Source organism: Syngnathus typhle, linkage group LG2 (assembly GCF_033458585.1).
Source record: "Syngnathus typhle isolate RoL2023-S1 ecotype Sweden linkage group LG2, RoL_Styp_1.0, whole genome shotgun sequence".
Taxonomy (NCBI): Eukaryota; Metazoa; Chordata; class Actinopteri; order Syngnathiformes; family Syngnathidae; genus Syngnathus; species Syngnathus typhle.
Window position 1 is genome coordinate 7,088,617 of NC_083739.1, and position 20,481 is coordinate 7,109,097.

The 20,481-nt window shown below is 40.7% G+C and overlaps 1 protein-coding gene across 2 annotated transcripts in view; it reads left to right on the forward strand.

The window, feature by feature from the left end:
- LOC133150204 (gamma-aminobutyric acid receptor subunit gamma-3-like) overlaps window positions 1–20,481 on the forward strand; it is a 48,777-nt gene that overhangs the window by 14,145 nt on the left and 14,151 nt on the right. For both annotated transcript variants that reach the window (XM_061272586.1, XM_061272587.1), the window contains exons 3-7: window positions 5,966–6,033; window positions 15,131–15,222; window positions 15,353–15,484; window positions 16,586–16,668; window positions 19,684–19,821. In XM_061272586.1, the coding sequence (XP_061128570.1) occupies window positions 5,966–6,033; window positions 15,131–15,222; window positions 15,353–15,484; window positions 16,586–16,668; window positions 19,684–19,821 (513 nt within the window). The remainder of the gene's footprint in view (window positions 1–5,965; window positions 6,034–15,130; window positions 15,223–15,352; window positions 15,485–16,585; window positions 16,669–19,683; window positions 19,822–20,481) is intronic.

The following is a 20,481-nucleotide window of genomic DNA, read 5'->3' on the forward strand; positions in this document are numbered from 1 at the left end:
TGTAGGTTGCAGTGCAGTCATGCGTCAGGAGGGTGAAGAGCAGCGGACTGAGCACGCAGCCTTGGGGGGCCCCCGTGCTCAGCGTGATGCTGGCGGAGATTTTGTCGCCAACACGTACTACCTGTGGCCTCTGACAGAGGAAGTCCAGTAGCCAGTTGCAGAGGTAGGTACTGAGGCCCAGCGCGTCAAGTTTGCTGATGAGGCGTTGTGGCACAATGGTGTTGAAGGCAGAACTGAAGTCCACAAACAGCAATCTCACATACGAGTCCCTCCTCTCCAGGTGGGTGAGGGCCGAGTGGAGGGCAGAGCAGATGGCATCCTCAGAAGACCGTTTGGCTCGGTTCCGACAAACAATAACTGTGATTCTTATAAAAATATTTTTAAAATATTTTGAAAAGATTTGCGAAAAACTAAAATAATTTTTAACCATTTTGTTAAAAATGCTCATTAGCTGTCTTGAATCTGGATGACAAAGGCAACTTGGTCTTTTCCTTTTCATGCTAGCTCATTAGCTGTCGACCTTTTAAAAATGTGCATGCTAATTGATCATTTCAGTCCTCCCAGACTGATTTGACTTAATAGCTCTATGACACTTACCACCCTCCCTCCCTTATTCAGATATAACTATTACATAAATAATATGCTAACAAGTTTACCAAACCATCCGTATCACTCTAAATCATGAAATCTTCATCCTCTGTGTCACTTTAAAACAACTCAGCTAACACCAGAGATAGAAGATGCAGCTGCTTCCTCTTCTACGTCGCTTACGTCAGACTCATCAACACAAATATCAACACAGGCCTAGAATGCCGTCTTGCGATTTAGTGTGAAAATAACATATGAAATGATGTAATAATGTGTAAATAATTTCACAAATAAGTCGCTCCAAAGTATATATAAGTCGCACCCCCGGCCAAACGATGAAAAAAACTGCCATTTATAGTCCGGCAAATACGGTAATCCGTGCCTTCGTTACATTTCGTTTAGACTACTGTAATGCACTTTACCTCGGTGTCAGCAAGTCCTCGATCAAACTTTCAAAATTCTTCTGTTCACCTCCTAACTCCAGCTCGTGAGAGGGAACACATAACCCCGATTCTGGCCTCCCTCCACTGGCTCCCAATACATTTTAGTAAAATTGAAATGGTTTGTTTTGTATTCACAGATACAGTTAACAATCTCAATGGTGTCGTAACACTTTAACATTTCATAAAATCAGAATGACTTGTTGTTTATCGACAACCATGCAAGTTTATTTTTTCTGCATTGTCAACGTGAAGTAATGTGAGTTCGAAGGGCTTCTTCACATATTAACGAGCAGTCGCACACGAAATGGCGCATGACTAGAGTGGCTATGTTTGTGGAGAGCAATGGATTATGGTGTTTACAAACTACTCTCCTCCGTAGCCCACTTAAACTCTATGAACCATAAATGTGATTTTAATTGAGAGAGGGATTGAGGTTCTATGTATTGGTCCCACTGGAATAATCCAAATGGAAATGTTTACAGGACACAAAAAAGTAAGACTATTCAGCAGAGATGACAAAACACACAGAGCACATACAAAAAAGTTGTTTCAACTTTACCTAAGATACTCTATGGCAGACTTATCCTATATGCAGTACACACAATGTAAGGGAGCAGTTGGAACTCCACACACCCAAAATCATTCAAAAAACGTTAAAATGGTCATTGTGAATTGACAGGAATACATAATCAGTATGATGTTTGAAAAACATCTGCGTGGTTTTATCCAGCTCATTTTGTATTTAGTCATGCTGTCTGTGTCCACACCGGCCAAGAGCAGTGCCAATGCTTCTGTTACGCACAGATCACTCTTCCCCACAGAGATATCTTCATGCGATACTGTTACACCATATTTAATACTTGAACTACCTTGCTGTCGTTTTGACGTTTTCCCCAACTTTTATGTGTTATTACGCTGTGTATTCAGTATGGATTGACCTGGTCTCTTGATTTTCTGTAAATATTTCAGTCCTTTAGTGCACTTTATGGTAATATAAGAATGGTTCTGAGTCATTATTCTTTGAAATACCGAGCGCCCGTTAATTTGTTGACTCTATTCATCTTACGCACATTGCGATGGGAGGGCGCCACCAGGTTTACATAACCAGCGGCTGCATTGAAACGCTGCTTGTCATCATGAGCTATAAATACCATTATAGATTATAGGAGGCATTACAGCTGCTAGAAAATATTGACGAGTCTGAGGAGGAATTAGGAGGCTGACACAGTCAGTCCGAGCCAAAAAGTCCCCCTGCCCCGGCAAAGAGGAGCCGTGTCGTTTCTAGTATAATAGGCTGTGTGAGATTTATGATATTTTAGACAGTAACAATACCCTTATCAAATTTCTATTGTCTTAAAATATGCTTTTTTAAAGGTATATTTGTAATTAAACAAATGGTGAACCATATTTATTCTGTGTTATTGACTGTACTAGTTAGCACAGTGTAAGTGGGCAAACCTTACTCAACACTGAGGACACCATAGACTAGAAATATATGATATATAATAAGTCACCGTTAGTTCTTAACGTTAGCAGTACATCATCGCGGGTTCCGCTCAGTGGCCTAGTGGTAGACTGTCCGCCCTGAGACTGGAAGGTTGTGGGTTCAAACCCTGGGTCATACCAAAGACTATAAAAATGGGACCCATTGCCTCCTGCTTGGCACTCAGCATTAAGGGTTGGAATTGGGGTGTTAAGTCACCAAATGATTCCCGGGCGCGGCACCGCTGCTACTCACTGCTCCCTTCGGGAATGGGTTAAATGCAGAGACAAATTTCACCCCACCCAGATGTGTGTGTGACAGTCATTGGGTCTTTACCTTTTATCGCATCAGCGGCACGACAAAGTATTTATACCTAACAAGTAGTCTAATATAACATACAGCAAGCCAATTTCCAAACAAAGCTCCAGGTCACACCGTCCCTAATCAAGACGGTAACGAAGCAGAGTAACAAAGGACGCCTATCCCCGAGAGAGCCTAAAACAGTTCATCAAATGGGCGTGCCTGTGTCTGTGTGTGTTCTGTTGTTACCAGACGTGGGTGAGTTGTGTGTGAAACCAGTTTGCAAGGAGGCCCAGCTGCGTTACCAAATAAGGAGTTGTTTTGTCTTATCTCCGTGGGGCCATTCCGGTGAAGATTCACTTTTGGTAGTGCAGTCGCAACGTCTCGCATCTGTCGGGTGCTTCCTTTTGCAATCATCCACCACCTTTTGTATTTCCATACATACTCACAAACCCACTCATCATTATCAATAAATGAAAGTCAAAGTGATTATCAAAACATCACTACAGTTGTGTCCTTTTTATTCATCTAGATGGCAGTATAAATGTATGTCCCTTAAATATAACTTCCTTCAGAATTCCTTCATCCCCCCTTTTAGTCCCTTGTTATGACTTCTGACCCAAGGTCCTTGAGTCACCCTCCTGATGAGGGCATCATGTACTCGGGTCCATCTCTGTCTGATCCCTCTGTGATAGTAACAATAAATCTGACGCACAGCATAGTAATGTGATGGGTGTGTTCTGTTTCATTTTATTAATTTGACTACCAAGCCAGGTCAGTGGAGTCGAGACAGACGATGGCGCACATCCCCTGCGTATCTTCATTCTTAACAGACCGCCCACAAACCCTCAAATTCGGACACCATTCCCCCACTATAACACTCAGCACTGGCTCCCCACAAGGATGTGTAGTGAGTCCTTTACTCGACTCATTGTACACCTACAACTGCACACCATTCTCTCGCCAACTCCATTTTCAAATTCACCAACAATACCAATGTAGTCAGGCTCATCTTAGTGGGAGACAAGTCAATTGAGAGACTGTCGGTGAGGAGTCAAGAGCACAACCTCACTCTGAAGACCACAGAGACAAAATAATTCATCCTGGACTTCTGCAAACACAGCACTCCATTTTTTCAAAGGGTTACCAAAGATGTGAGACTAATCTTGAGGGCAACGTTTGGCTCACTGATACCTGTAGCTCTCCCCGAGTGGAGCTGCGTGGTCAGCTGGGATCTATGTTCACGATGCGTAATGTATTTGTCACGCACCATGCTGGTATGAATGCTCTTTCTTCTTAATGGAGGTGCTCAGGGTAATTTTGTAATACAAAAGGGGCCAGCTATTTTTCTTCTCCAAAGCAAGATTGGGAGGAAGATGAGAAAAATGAAGAGGAGGGTGGTGAATTCACCTGGCCTCTATGGATCTGCTACTCCCATTAGTGGAAGTTGTTTGATCCATCAACTCAGTTCATGCTGTACTTTGTTCTTCATCTTTTCCCTTTTGTTCTCATGAATGAGATGTCAAAGAAGCTCTGCAGAGACAGGTTTCAGACCCTGTCTATAGTCTCCTTTCTGTATTACTTTGTAAAAGGCTATTCAGGTGGCATTGAGCTTCAGACTACAATGACCACAATCTGCACTTTGCTTTGAGTCATAAATACATTTTAAGTATGATTGTATCATTTGGAAAAGTTGCTGATGATATATTGTCCTGTAACCTTAGGGTGCCAGAATACCCCAAATGAAAAATCAAGATTTTATTGTAAGCCTGCATAGGAACTTGTTGCCCACTACTGTACTTGTCTTCATTATAAGGTTAAAGAGTGTGGGAGCGGCCAAGAAAACTCCAAAAGAAAATAGCCATAATTTGGGGATGTTGTGAAGTGAATTATTTTCAAGGTCTGTTAAAATACCCAGTCTACCACAGTGGGTGTTGACTGCATTGGTGCTTTCATTCTATGCATCCAAAAAGTCTCCAATTGATCAAGTTCAAATCTGATCAAGTCCAAATCAGGTGTTGTGTCTTTTTAAAACACACATAACACAAAAGTCCTGAATCTCTAATGTGGCCAAATATCAAGAATACATCCCCTATTTTTACCAACAGACTTGCAAATGTGAATGACAACTGAGGAGTGGCACAAACTGAAAGGTGGACATGTAGCAAAGTCCCTTTCGCAAGAGAATTGTTATCCCTAATTGGACAGTTGGTGGAGCGTGACACACTCCTGGAATGGAACCAAGCCTCCCAGCAGCCATCCACCAACGCATGTCCAGCACAGCAGGTTCTTAGAGGCTCAACGCTCTGATCCACACACATGAACACACCCTAGAATCTGTTATGTAGAATGACCTCTTAGATTTGTGAATTCTTGCATAATTAGGGGAAATACAGAACTGTAGAATATTGAAAAGCATGACAAATTACTGAAATTCATATTGTCATGGATTTACATCTATTTGGCTGCTGTGTCAAAGTATCTTTGAGGTACTAATTGCAATCTGCTCTTCTTAGCTCACCTGCATCACTCTTACCAACCTGTTAAGGACTGATTTTTTTTATGAAATTGAGGATGTCCGTCAGCAAGGTTTTACACCATATATGTGATGTTCCCTTGTCTACTGTCTTTGGTACACCAAAACTGTTTACCAAAACCCCAAAAAGTTATTTTCCTCTGCTCATGAGCGATAGGCGGCGAGGGAGGTGTAATTGTGGAGAGTGGCCCCTAGCCAACATTTATTCGTCGACTGGGACACACACATCTGCTTCAACCCTCCTGGCCATTTTTGGAAAATCCATACATTTTCCTGAAATTCCAGATGGCCACAACACCCCTGTATATTCATTTTAAACAAAATAACTCTGCTTTGTAATTGAAAGTTGGAATAAAAAACATAAGTGACGCTAATATATTCTATTCTGGCCAGTGTCTGTGTGCTGGCCATTAAATTTATAATGCCCACCCCTGGTGGCACCCCTGTCCAAAACTTCCATTGCGTATGTTTTTCAGAGTACACCGTCTGTCTTCCCCCATTCCAAAGTCACACTATAGTACTGTAATATGATGTAATGTAATATTATGTATAATATTATTTGACAATATTTTAATGCAGATTTTTCTCACTTTTGATTACTCTTGACTCTTTCAGTGAAGCCAACAGTCATTGATGTGGGCATATATGTCAACAGCATTGGCCCTGTTTCATCCATCGATATGGTGAGTTCAAGCACTTCCCTGATCTTACCTTTCTGTTGTTGTGTCATTGCCATTGAACTTCTCTGTTTACGTCTCATGAAACTGTCATGAGCTTTGAATGTTTTTTCATTCTGAATTATGAAACCTCTGTCGTCACGACATCACACCGTGATCCATGGCAAAACATGTAAGCTGTTTGCCACAAAGAGAACGTGTCTTCAGCTTTAGAAGGCTGCTGATGGCGGCTGGATAATATTTTGTATGACGCCGCAACTTGGATATGATTCTACCCTTGGCTACAGTGAAGCGTGTGTCCTCCTGGTTATTAAAGTAAATCATTTTAAACTTGAACAAAAGATGGAGGATCGACTGGCAACATTTCGTAAAGTGCCCATTGCTGGTAAAGGCTTTTTAAAGTCGTTGAATTCCCTTTTATATATTTTCCTCAAACATTACTTATTGCTTTGCTTTGATTTTTGGAGGCCTCAGAGGCTCCCACACTGAGTGCAATAAGTTAACCTGTAACTTAGTAAATGGCCTTGGTCTGTTACACTTGTATTTTAATAGACATTGCAAAGCCTAAAATCTCTGTAGACAGTGCCAATTGATTAATTTACTTACACGATACAGTAAATAAACGGTAAGTGGAACAAAGTTGCCGAACAAGCATACCATTTTCATGTTTATTAGATTGCTGTTATTTGCACAGGGAAAGAGTAATGGGTTGCCAACTGGCCATTATTCCAGCTGGATCCCTGCAGCTCGGTTTAGCAATTAAATGGACAACTCACTGAGACCATTAAAAGCTGAGGAAAAAGATAATCGTAGCTTCAGATGCACATTCTGAAGCCTGATTAAATTTTTTAGATAGTATATATACTGCATCTTGGCCATGAAACATCTGAGCAGCCAATACTCCCATTACTCTTAGCCCCTAACAAAGTATGACTGAGAGTAAAAGTTTGCAGTTAAAGGACATCTTTGTTTTATGTCAAATCCACTGTGGTGTAGAGCCAAACACCTGAGAATTGTGTCACTGTCTTAATATTGATGGCCCTGTACGAAGATGCTAGTTTCATGGAGTGAGTGTGCATGGCTGCCAACGTAACTGGTTTCCTTGTATTTGTTGATGATGTGACCGCTGACAACAGCAACAGGATACATTTGGGCCATGTTTGCGCATAGGCTTAAAATTTACTGGACAGCGCTTTACTGTGCAGAAGGACAATGACCCCAAGCACACTGGAAAAGCAACCCCAGAGTTTTTCTTTTTCATTTAAGGCAAATAAAAATAGCCAAGTCAGTCACCTTCCCTGAATTCGACTGAACATGCATTTCACTTACTGAAGACAATACTGAAGGAAAAATGCCCCAAGAACCAACAACCACGGAATTAATTTATAGTAGAAGCCTGACAGAGCATCACCAGGGATGAAATCCACCATCTGGTGATGTCGCTGCAATCCACACTTCAGGCTGTAATTGCCTTCAACTCAGAATTTAAAAAAAGGCAAGTTTGATTTATGATTGTTAATTTATTCATTTCTGATGCGATATTACAATATACAGGTAAGTCCAAAGATACAGCTGTTTGCCTTGAGTGTAATACCAAATTGTGCCACAACACAACATTGAGCATCGACTATTATTGTGGAAACAGACACAACTGTATGTGATACAGATGGTAAAATCAAAATCCTTTTAAGTGTTATTTAACTTGTTTAAATGCGTTTAAAGCATGGGGCAGGAGTAAGTCTATTAAAATGAATTAACAAATTGTAAGATAGTGTAGTGTGTGGGTCAGAAACAGATCCCCAGGGATAAAAAGGGGTTCACTATTTTTAGTTGTTAAATTTCACACTTGTAATAGTACACTCTTGTACATTTTCCAGAATGTGTAAAAACAATCAAAATGTACGACATACGACTGTGAAAAAATGTAACAATGTGCTTATAAAAATCATTAATGGGAAATATCAGCATTTGATGAGACTATTGCTACGGTTTATGTTCATTTATGTTTTGTGCAAGAAGATGTTTTCCACAAATTTTCAGTTCTCATTTAAGTACCCCCCCCCCCCCTCACATTATATTGACGATTGCATGATCGTTGTATTGTGATATGTCATCATCACGAGTCACTCTGCGGTTCTCAACACCAATCAGTAGGCCAATAGGTCAGCCTATTCTACACTGAGCGCAAACCTTTACAATCATGCACAGTGATTGTGATTCACCATTCCTCCATTTTTTCTCCTCTATGTTGCACTGATTGGCGGCCCCCTGTCAGGGATAGCGAACAGTGGGCACCACAATGCAAATCCCCTGCTGTCCTGGGAGTTTGCTGGAGTGGATTTATCTCTAATGCTCCCACTCTCTGTCTGCCTCGGCATGTCTTTCACTTTTGTCAATTTTTAAATGCTCTCTTTCCTCACTTAACCGCACACGTCAGGCTAAGACTCACCCGAGTCCAATTGGTCATCCGTCTGCAGACCTCGGTCCCTCTGAAGTCTGTCTGGTTCATATGAAGAACCACTTCAAAACTACCATATCACCCCACCTTCCGTTGCATACTCTACTGGCTAACACTGTCATTATATAGTGGAGCTTTGACAGAACTGCAACCAACAGACTATGGATTTTATGATAAAAAAAATACCGTCCAGTTCACTCAAAACGGCCATTTGTACAGAAGTTGTTAAAGTCTGTTCATTCCAGAATAGACCCCTTAATAGACCCCTATGTCACCGTGACGTCACATTGTTAGCTGGAGGCAAATGAAGGAAAGCCATCAGTTAACGCCGCTATTGTTATGTAAAATTATTTTGCAGTTTTGGTTGCCAAAACTGTAAAAGCAAAAATAAAAACTTGAAATGATATCACAGCCCAGCCTCTGGCAGTTATGAAATGTTGAAATTGATTATTGCCAGCTAAAATGCTGTTTCTGTCACGTCTGCCTGTTTTCTTTCATAAGTCACCAAGATTCACAAGTACAATGCGTTCCTAGAGGCTGTTTGTAATCTGAATTGCGCAGAAGTGGTTATTTACTCAATTGAAATCTGTAAGAGCTCATTTGACTTGTACATTTCCCCTGAAGTCCACAAATGGCCTAATCTCTCCATGGCCTATCCAGAAAGGAGGTGCTTTAAGTGGCCACACTCAGCTGGCCACACATGTATCTGTGGCTAGAGCAAACTCTCATCATGTTGTAGGTGTACACGTCTTTCGAACATCCCATTTTTTATATAGTATACATTTTTGTTGTCAAGCTATTTTCTAAAGACATCTAAACATTAATGGGAGTGAAAAAAGGAAGCCCAGTCACCAGCGACCAGTTGCACCACCATTAAGCGCCCACCCCTTCCCACAAAGCAGCAGTGAGATAAGTTTGGATACATGTTGAACAATTCAAACAGTTTCAAACTGTTATAATTATTGTGTACGGAGCTCTGCGTTGCAAGGCTGAGATGCCACATGATCGACCCTGCCGTGGATCCCACCAACTCATTGGCATCCCTCCCTCACCCACCCGCGGCGACGAAACTGTGGGCCTTCCGGCAAACGCTGTGTTAATTTTCTCAAGGATTAAGTCATGCAATCCTCAGTATGATTACACTGTAGTTCTGCCCATCTGCTGTAGTCTCACGCTTGTTATGGATCTGTATATCCAACTTGTCCAACGTGCTCATGTATCTAATTATGTCCTTGAATTGAGAATATGTTGACTGATTTTCATCATTCTCCATTATTAATCCTTGCCTTGCTCCAGCAACTACGCAACCAGGATGTCTGCATGTGATGTCCGGAGCTCTATTGGTTATGTAATATGGGGAGGGTAGATTCTAAACCCACTTTTTACACACACTATGGAGAAAATATAATGAACATTTGAAAAATGTAATTTAATATGGGTTGATTAACTATTAATGGAGTGGCAAAACATTTGGTAAAGGTGACAGCTGCCACCACTTATCAACTTGTGAAACCGCCAATGCTTCGCATACATTTCTTTCCTCCTGGTGTCGCCTGAACCACAATGAATGTAACTCTGGAACGTTTGTCAGCTTTTCGCAGCACCCTGACATTGTCTTTGTTGTTTTTCTGTATGCTGCTGTCGGAGGGAGCTCAAAGCTTGCCGATTGAGACATTTCATACGACATGCTCGCTCATTGAGCTTTCAGATGAAGGTCATCCACTGCAAAGGAAAACTAAGTGGGTTGAAAATAGCTCAACTCTCCGATTATGAGGACACATTTATCATTCCACAATTAAAAGAAAGAGGGCAAGAGGGTCAAGCATAAAGGCAATGAGTTGTTATTTAACACCATCAATGCAGCTCAACCTTCAGCTGTTTTCTTTGCAGAGATTCATTTGAAGATACAATCAGTGAACCAAGGATTGTCATTTGAAAAATGTAACCCAAACATGTTTTTAATATGCTGCAACTGGATGAGTGTCGTTAGCGCTTGATTGTTGTGCTTGCAGCATTGTCCTTCGCCTTTGTCGCACCAAAATATAATTGTATTTGTATAGATTAACTTTCAAATGTTCACTGCACATCCTGTTGTTGAAGTCTTATGAAATGTGACGCAATATGATGAATCTAAAAATATACAGCCAAGTTCATTCAATTGTGGCAGTTACAAAAAATGCCTTTATCTATCTATAAGGGGAGACATTTCATGGTGATGCTGGATCTCTCGAATCTCAGGATGACACTTGAGTTCCTACAGATCTCTCTGGTTAAGTTGAATAAAAATAGGAGGGCTATTTTTACCTGAAGGTTCATCCCACAATAAATCCGGATGCATCCTGATCATTATAAAAATGAATTTAGCCTTGTATAGGGCTGCAACAACAAATCTATAATGTAGCTAATAATCGGTATTTAAAATAGTGACAAATTGAAGTACTGATTTGTTGTGTCACGTGGCGGACACATGATTTAAAAAGTCACTGTCCATGCTATTTTTAACAGGTTTAAAAAAATTGTGTGCAACCTTTCAGGAATCTAGACAAAATACGTTTGTTTTCCCTGAGCTCTTCCCGGATGACAAATCCTATCGATAAGATCGTAAGCTGCATGACAGTAATGCCTTATTTATGTCTCCAAAAATTACAATATTGACGTTTTTAGTCAGGATATTTGCCACAACAAAAGAAAAAAGGCCGTTCTGTTCAGCTTCCAGGTCGTTGAGCGTGTAAGTGTAGACATGCCTGACTTGTGTGCGGGCAGTGTGGGATCGATTCCCATGTGTATGAGACTGGTTGTTCATCGCTATATGTACCCTGCGACTGGCTGGCGACCAGTTCAGGGTGTAGTCAGTCGGCGTTTATCCTGATGTCAGCTGAGATAGGTGGCCAGCATTTCCCGTGACCCTGAACAGGATAAACGGCGCTGAAAATAAATGGGTGGATGTTCAGCTTCCATTATACAAACAGGTTTGATGGTGAGAAAATGACATACGCACACTGAGTACCCACTCCACATTTTATGTCATTTTGAAGAGCTATCTTTACAACAACGTCCTTGTGCTTGTCACTTTCTTTTTTGTGGCTTCCCTACTCCAACTCTCCTGGAGTGATACCGTGCTGAACATAAGCTCCAAAAAGAGCATTCAGCCACACCAAGAAACCAAGGTCATTGCAAACAGAGATGTGCCAAATGTGTTTTTAAAAAACTTGTGTTTTACAAGCGCCCTGTCAATTCCTCTCACTTTACACTGTTCATCTCTTTTTTAGTATTCCAAATGCCTATGTGAATGTGAAGCCGACCAGAAGGCAACAAAGAACATTTTGTTGGTGAAATTGACCACAGAATTTGACCTCAAGAGAAAGACACTCTTTACTGAGGAATTGTGACCAAGTAGCCTGCAGTAATTTTCTTTGACACTACTTTTAAAGAAGAAAATAGAACCAATGATGAATGAATAATTGATGCTCAAGTAGAACCAAGACATCAATCATATAAGATGCACCACATTGAACTCGAGTTTTTCTAATGGTGCCATCATTTGTGTGTGTGTGTGTTTGTGCATGTGTGTGTGTGTAGGGTCAAAAGCATGGTGTGCAGGTGTGAGTTACAAACTACTTTAGTTTGCGATCATCATTCATGTGTGACTGCATCACGTCGGTGTGGCTAAAATGGCTCGATGTGATTAAAAAAAAAAGAGAAGTGTATCGCTAAAATCATTAAAAAAATAATAATTAAAAGCAAGGATGGACGGAGTGGAGCTTGACAACAAAATTATCATTTATCGCAGAATAGCAGTTATCAGCTGCCTGGTAGCAATGATAAATTAGATGATTGTGAGGATGGGCGTAAAGAAACTCTCACTTGCACTATCATGAGACTGGAGCTTTCATCACCATGGAGACCTGGAAAGAGGGCAGGAGGTGAGGGGTGTGCGGGTGGTGGTGGGGGGGGGGGGGCAGCAAAAATAATGAAGCGTACAAAACATGCACAGACATGTACTATTCTTCCGTCCTGTCTACAGTACATGATCGTGTGAGACTCATGAGTGACATGCGGTTTTGCCCGATATGCTGTGATTGATGAAGTCTCATAGATAGATAGACAGACGCACATTTTGTGTTCAAGAGAGATCCGTTTGACAGGCTGTTGAGCAACAGGCATCTGTATTGAAGGAAAAATAGCATGACTGTGCTATCGCTCGGGATGAAGTGGGGGAAGGAGGGCTTTGGACAACCGTGTTTTCAGTCTAAATCAAACACTAAGCAAAACCTCTTGTTGGATTAAATATACAAATTGTTTGCTACCAATGCACATCTTCTAATGTGGTTTGGGGTTTTGCCAGGGTTAGTTAAGAAAACTATAGATTTGACCAAGGTGTAGCATTTCTTTGAAACTAGTTTTTTTTGTATTTACTGTTTCTTTTTTTTTTTTTTATCTTTTAATGACAGTCTGCAAGGAGACTGACAAAGCTTGCCAGTCTAGCATCTCTGCAAAAAAGTAGAATAGCAAAATGTTTTTCTTGGCAAGTTGGAAAACAGTGACTGAGCAATAAATTGGAATTGGAAGATATTAGGCTATCTCCTTGCAAGCATGATGATCTTGGATAAGGGGGAGGCTATTTTTTTCCCTAGCAGTTGAAGTCAGTTTAATTAATTCCAGTCACATACACATTGCTGTCAACATAATTTTCATTATTATCACACTGGTATTTGCATCCCCGAAGAGAGCTTTCGCTTATCTTAGCACACGCAAGTCTATTGTCACTGTTTGCTCGGAGGAATTACAATGAAGATACCACCAGTATTTTAAAATTGACTAATATGAGATTGTGCTCTCTACCATAAAAAAAGATTGTGCCCTCATAGCTGAGGTCAGAAACTTAATATAGCCTCAAGGGTGGCTTTTATTATCAGACATTGCTGTACATGAAGCCCAAATATTACATTTCAATTAATGGAGGTCTCTTAAAAAATGAATGATGTAAAAAATGATGTCATTGTCCTTGATTGATCGAAATTCACAATCAATTAATCAACAGTTATGGGGTTTAAATATTTTAATACCGATTTAAATGGCAGAAGAACTCGAAAAGTTCTGTAATTCCACAGCAAAACTGAGAATCAAACAACAACGGTCAATAGCAGTGATGTGTATTAGGAGCCATCTCATGTTCAATTGAAAGAACCACATATAATTGCCAATTACAAATTGTCCAAGACTAATTGGTAATTAGTCACTGACTGCAGGAGCTGAATGCTCGCGGCAGGAAGAGCTCTCAGAGGAGAGTCAAAGAGTAGTGGAGAAAATGAGAGACAGCAGGAAAAAGAGTTATATCTGCACACACGGATCAGCTGCTCAAAGCACAGGCACATTTTAGTGCCAATCTCCTATTCAAAAGTTATCCGTAAGCTGTTTTTTGTTTGTTTATTTCTGTAACACACACACACACTGAATATCCCGCTGTGTAAGAACTATCATAGACAAAAGAGAATTTAGTTGATCATGTTCTGAATCTTTAAGGCGGAACATCAAATATTCATGTCCCTGATAATAAACTTGCTGCTTTCTGTTTAATTTCCCTTCTGAGAATACACAACAGCAGCCACCCGTTGTCATCCCCCCTGCCAAATCGGTCTTTGTCTTTTTCTTTTCCAGCCATGAGTAATGCACTTTCTTGAACTCCTCAATTTTCTTCACGTGTCTATATCCTGTTTGCTTGAAAATGTACGTATCCTCTCGGGAATTTTGCACGAACCCCCAGCTGATTTTACCTAGATAAGTCCAAGCACTGATCTTGATTGTTTTGCATAATACATATGAATAATTCAGTGGCTGCAGTACCTTCTCTTGTTGGGATTTTCCCAGGAAGTACAGTCGCTCTGAAATTCCCTTCTTGTCGATCAGCGCAACAAGTCAGCGCACCTCACTTCCTACTTCACTATCGTTGCCAGCATGCTTCAAGGCTCACCAAAGAGCATTGGTGAGAGACAAGTGAGGACAATGTGTCTGATTGTCAGATACCAGTCAGTGTGTAATGCTACGTATTTGAGAAAATCTGTTTGTAATTAGTACATTGTATTTTTAAGTCAAAGTCACAGAAAATATGACCAGTAAACAAGCTTGAGTTGCATTCGTTCAATGAAAGCCTTGAGCGAATGACACCTTCTGTAAACAATTGCGCAAAAATGAATTAGTACAGTATTGAATCAAAATGATATTGCTATCACTACTGGCTTACTGCTTGAGACAGATCTGCCCTAAAGGGAGCCAATTTCCCCATTGCAATAAAAATGCTGTCAAAATATACGTATTCATTATGTATTGATCTAAATGGTATTTTAATGAAAGCATGTCACGGTCAACTTATTAAGACACCTTTAAAGTGTTTTAAAGTATGCATCAAAGTATAATATGAGGCCTGATAATATCTTCCATTTGGCAAAAGTGATAAAGTACAGCTCAGGAAATGCAACTGCCATTCTAAAACTAAACCATCTGCTTTGTGGAATCGGGGCTCTAAATCTATCCTGAACTTTAAGTAATTAATAACAGCACATGCAAGTAGAAAAAAATATGCTTGTTGTGAATGCATCTTACAATGGCGAGAAAATAAATTCTGATTTCCACCTTGCCCTCTCACAGGAGTACCAAATCGATATCATCTTTGCCCAGACTTGGGTGGATACACGCCTACGTTATAACAGCAGCAGCATGCGGATTCTCACTCTCAACAGGTACTCCATTATTGCCTGAGTCAACAATCTCACATGCTTTTTGGAAGCCTTCAGTCATGGAGCAAATTGGCTGATTGGCTTCAAACCTTGCATAGAAGTCTGAGGTATTCTCTCTCTCTCTGTCTGCCAGTAACATGGTGGGCTTGATCTGGCTGCCCGACACTATCTTCAGGAATTCCAAGACTGCAGACTCTCACTGGATAACAACACCCAATCAGCTTCTCCGTATCCGAAACAATGGAAAAATTCTCTACACGCTGAGGTGAGAGCTGTGTGTGTGGGTTACAGTCTTAACATTAGAATCTTTTGTCCTTGAAGTGCCATTTAAATGAAGAATGTCCACGTCTTGAAGGCTATCATTTGAATCGATATGTTGTGGATTTCAAAGGACAACTTGTGCAAATAGCAAACACAAGTGCGAATGACTGTTAGTCGAGGCGGGTTCTGCTCCTTTTAATGAAGACAACAGTCAATCCAACATACATTCTCCTCAGACACTTTGTTCATATTGTTTGCTTTCATGCTGAAAAATATTGCTAATTGTGTGAGAGGCAGTGTTTGTCCAGACCGCATGCCTTCTTTCTTTTGGTTCTGATTCCGCTCACACTTTGAGCCATTACTTGCTGACGCTCATCGAAGCATGCAAAGAGAATCACTGAAACGTCCATGTTATTCTATTATTCAGGTTAAGGGTTGCTGTAACAGTCTTTCCCAGTTGATTTAAGGTGAGAGGTGAGACATTACACCGCTGGACGTATCACCTGTCAACCATATTGATTGGGTCAATGACTGGAAATGAGCCTGCTTCTGCTATATGAACTAGTACACTAGCAATGCCCCAAGTCATATATTGTTAAATCAAAAGCTGCCTGATGGTGCCAATCAAAATTGACCTTTTTAATTGTTTTTTTGTAAAGTTGTGTTTTTGATTCTGCTATTGCACTGGATCAAGTTATACCTAGATTATTCCACACATATATTAGATGGTTACGGATGGTTAATAACATAGCGGGTGAAATGTCAACACTTTCCAGCTTCTTTCAGATGTTGGGACAAAGGTGCTAGTTGTTCACACCTCAGCTCCATATTTGGGCTTTCTGGCACATCCGTTATTGCAGAAAGTATATCTGCAAGTTGAGAAGTCAGCAATGTGCACTTACCACAGAGAAAAGCAGGATGCAGGCTGCTCGCTGTTCTGATTGAGGTTCCACTTTGGTGCATATTTTACATGGCACAGAGCTGTCAGGCAACTCACATCATTACGTTGCGTGGCAATAAGTTCTTTTCAGGCAATTGACTGAAGAACAGGACGTGACTTGAGTGAGCGATGTGTCTTTCTACTTTTCTCTGTCTGTCTCTTTAGAATGACCATCAACGCTGAGTGTCAGTTGCAGCTCCATAATTTCCCAATGGACGAGCACTCGTGTCCTCTCGTCTTTTCCAGTTGTGAGTACTGACAGTCACAAGTCCACAGACACATGAGCTGGCACTTACGTTTATAGGAATGTAACAAGGCGTCTGTATCCCCTAACCTTCCCATACCCTCATGTAATTGATCCATAGGATAAAATAGAAGTCAAGTCCGCAAAATTTTCATTGTAACAGTATTGTCTCTGCAGCCCAACTAGTGTTCTGGTTAATGGTGTGGTTAAAAATTTGTTTTGGGTTGCCTTCCCCTTTAAGACAGGGAAAAGTTTGGGAAGGTAGCAGACAGTTCTGCCTTCCAGTGGCTTGCAACAGTCATAAGAGAGATCAAAAGATGCAGATGATGATTTTGCAAGCCAAAATGAGGAGCGCAGCTGCTGTATCTCCAAATCCATAACCGACTAGTAATGTGCTTGATGCTGGAGCCTCACACAACTATTTAAATGTGTGGTTTAGGAGGTGGTTGCTCCCCGCTGAATCAAATATGATTAAATTAATTTCAGGTAACCATTTGAGGCAACACCAGCTGTGCTGTTTGGTCTGAAGTCAAGCAGCAGCTGTTTCCATGCAAAAATGACAAATTAATATGAATTAAGAACCCTGACCTTGAACAGATCTACTGTAAAAGAAATCGGAAACATATTTATTAGTATCAAGGCATAAATTAAATGTTTCCAGTTCAAATGAATAGATGACTAACTCATTTTCCATTGGATTTTTTTTTCAATCACTACCAGACACTGTTTTATATCTTTCCTTCTCAGAAAACTCATAACTGTGCTTAATACTGGATTTTTAAATCAGCGTATGATCTCCCTTGTAATTAAAGAACAACGGAAATTGCATTTGGAGAAGCTGCTCGCTCTGCCACATTTTTTTTTTTCATAGACCAACAGAGCCTCTGTTTCTAGAGAAGTAACCATACACCTTGACACACACATGCATACATGCTATATTGTGTTTTTTGTTTTTGTTTGTTTTTCCAAAAATGATTACACGTGATCGTTGAGCTGACATGGCTGCGGTCACACTGAAGAGCTCCTACTGTGTCAATGATATACTGCCCACATATACTCTCATTCGCTTTAGGTACTTTTTTTTTTTTTTGGGATATTCATTGGTTGTATTTTGAAGCCTGAAGGTACAGAAGACAATGTGTGCATAGTATTCCTAGTTCTTAAGGTTGTGTGATGAGTAAGTAGTGTTATCCCAATTTACACTCATGCAAACCCGACATTATGATTATCCATTGCCTGTTTTACCAAAGTGGTTTGAGTCAAGTGTTTCAGTGACGTTTGTCTCTAAAACTTTGGCCGTTTGGCGATGCTCGAATTGGTGCAATTTGGGTCTTCAAATGAAGAGCGCCAAGCAGAGCTGCTGTGAGTCACAGCTTAATTTACTTTCCCATTTGGATGGATAAATAGATGGATGACTATGGATGGTATAGATTGGTGGATTAGAGCAAAGGAAAACTAGTTAATTATTTTTTTTTTTTTTTACTAAGATGGTGCTGTACTGGCATCTTCAAGAGCTCTAACATAGCTCTGTTATTTTCTGTTTTTTTTTTGTGTGTGTTTTTTGCTCTGACTAGTTTTTTTGTCAGGTGTGACTTTGTTTTGTCTAATATATGGACTGTTCCTGCGTTTTGGCCGTGACATTCCCTCGATGGATCGATTTCTGTGCATGATGTTAGCGCCTTCTCAGCACCATGCGTGTGGTAGCACTGATTTTGATGGAAGGAATGTCTGCACTATTTAACTGTTGCCATTTGACGGCCACGGGGCTGTGTTGGGCAGTATCATTCACGGCCCTGTTTTTTTGGGGGAATATGTCAGCGCTGTTGGTAGGTCTATATTGCCGTGGCTGAAGGATGGCTGGTTGGAGCTGAAGATAAAGACAAGACATAGGAGCAACGCGGAGCGTGGGGGTGTGCCTCGAACTGATTTGAAATCGAAGCCAATCTACTATATGAGACAGGAGACCTGAACCATCCTCTCTTAGTCTCTCTATTTGTTAATGGACAACAGATAATTGTTTATCTTGAAAACCTAGCGGAATCAGATGCCTTTGATCCACTTTGAATCTCTCCTCCCCTCAAGGGAGGGATAGCTTTGTTTGTATTGTTGCCAATGTTTTATGTGCTATTTTCCATGGTAAAGCTATTTTATGTTTTTGTAAAGCGCTTGCTCATGTCAAAAGCCTTTGTGAAAGCGCCCTATAAAAAAAAATGTATTGTATTGTATCTAATGGAAGGCCATTGTCTTAATGAGCGTACAACAAGGACTCACTCTCCTCTAGCTCATTATTGCTGTCACTCATTTCCCCACGTTACATCTCACTGACCCGAGCTCAGCCTCCCTCTCAGATGCAGATTCAGTTTGATATATTTATGTAGCGTGCATTAGGCGTGCCTCCGACTTGGAGCTTAAGTAGTTGGATTTTCCACACCAACTCAGGCTGGTCCAGTCCCAACTAAGTTGTTACAGAGGTGAGGGTGTGATTTACCAAAGTCAAATTTCTTGTTTGGCACGCTCAAACATGGCGAATAAAAAAACTCTCGAATCTTGAATCTTGAATTTTGGGTCAGACCCTCCTGTTTGGTCTTTATATATCCCTTGCCTGTGTGAGTTTTCTCTCCTTGAACATCCTCTCACATCTCAAAAACATTCACATTTAGTTAATTAAGGTTTCTAAATTGTCTTTTGTGAGTCTGAATACTTGTTCACCGTTATGTCGTCTGATTGACCAAACCAGGGTGTACCCTGCCTCTTGTCCAAAATCAGTGTGCCCCACACTGACTTCCTGATCATTTTAGTCATTGTTATTTTAGACGCATGTCATATGATCACACTAACGTTAACATCAGCTCTAGCATGAACACAAGTGGTGTCCTGGCTGGTCGAACATTATAATATTAGAACATTCAAGGCTATCTAGGCCACCGACTCTCTCTCTCTCTCTCTCTCTCTCCCTCTCTCTGTCTCTCTCCGGTCTCCTCCTTCCAGCAATCTAAAAGAGCATATGTCTTGTTTCTAGATGGCTACCCACGAGATGAAATTATATACAAGTGGCGAAGAAACTCAGTGGAGACATCGGACAAGAAATACTGGAGACTCTACCAGTTTGACTTCATGGGGCTCAGAAACACCACTGATGTACTGACCACGACTGCAGGTACAAAAGAAGCAAAAGCGTGCTGACCCCATTTCATACATCTGAACCTCACCTATGGCTTCATGGCAGTTGCCCTATGTGAAGGAGACTGGTGTTGTGGCTTCAAGCCTGAAGGGGAAAAAGGGATATTAATCATCAACAATAATAGAGATGAACCGTAAAGTTAAATTATTCAGTTCTTTTCACATGGTGATGATGCTGTTCCTGCTTGTTGTTTGGGGGCGGCAGTTGTAATGTTGTCACTCCAATAGGTGCTACTAATTACACCCTCGACTAGCTTCACGTAGGCCCAATTAATTTGTAATGGTGGTTTTTTAAAGCGGATTATGCTGAGCACTATAAATGAGGGGTATCGGGTCCACAACATGACAAGGTTATTGTAAACCCCTTTTTAGCTTGCTGATGAACCACACTGATCCTACTTTCACTTTACAAGAGCTTCTTTTATAAATGTTCTCTTTTGTCACCAGTATCAACTGAAAAATCAGTAAATGAACAAGTAAGAGCATAAAGCGGAGTAATATTTAATCCAAATGCCTGATTCTGATTCCGTGGGATAAAAGAGTAAAACCATTGTATATAAGTGCAACATATCACAATTAGAGCCTGTGTAATTTGACAGGAGCACTGTATAAGTGTCAGGACATGTTGAATGGCCCC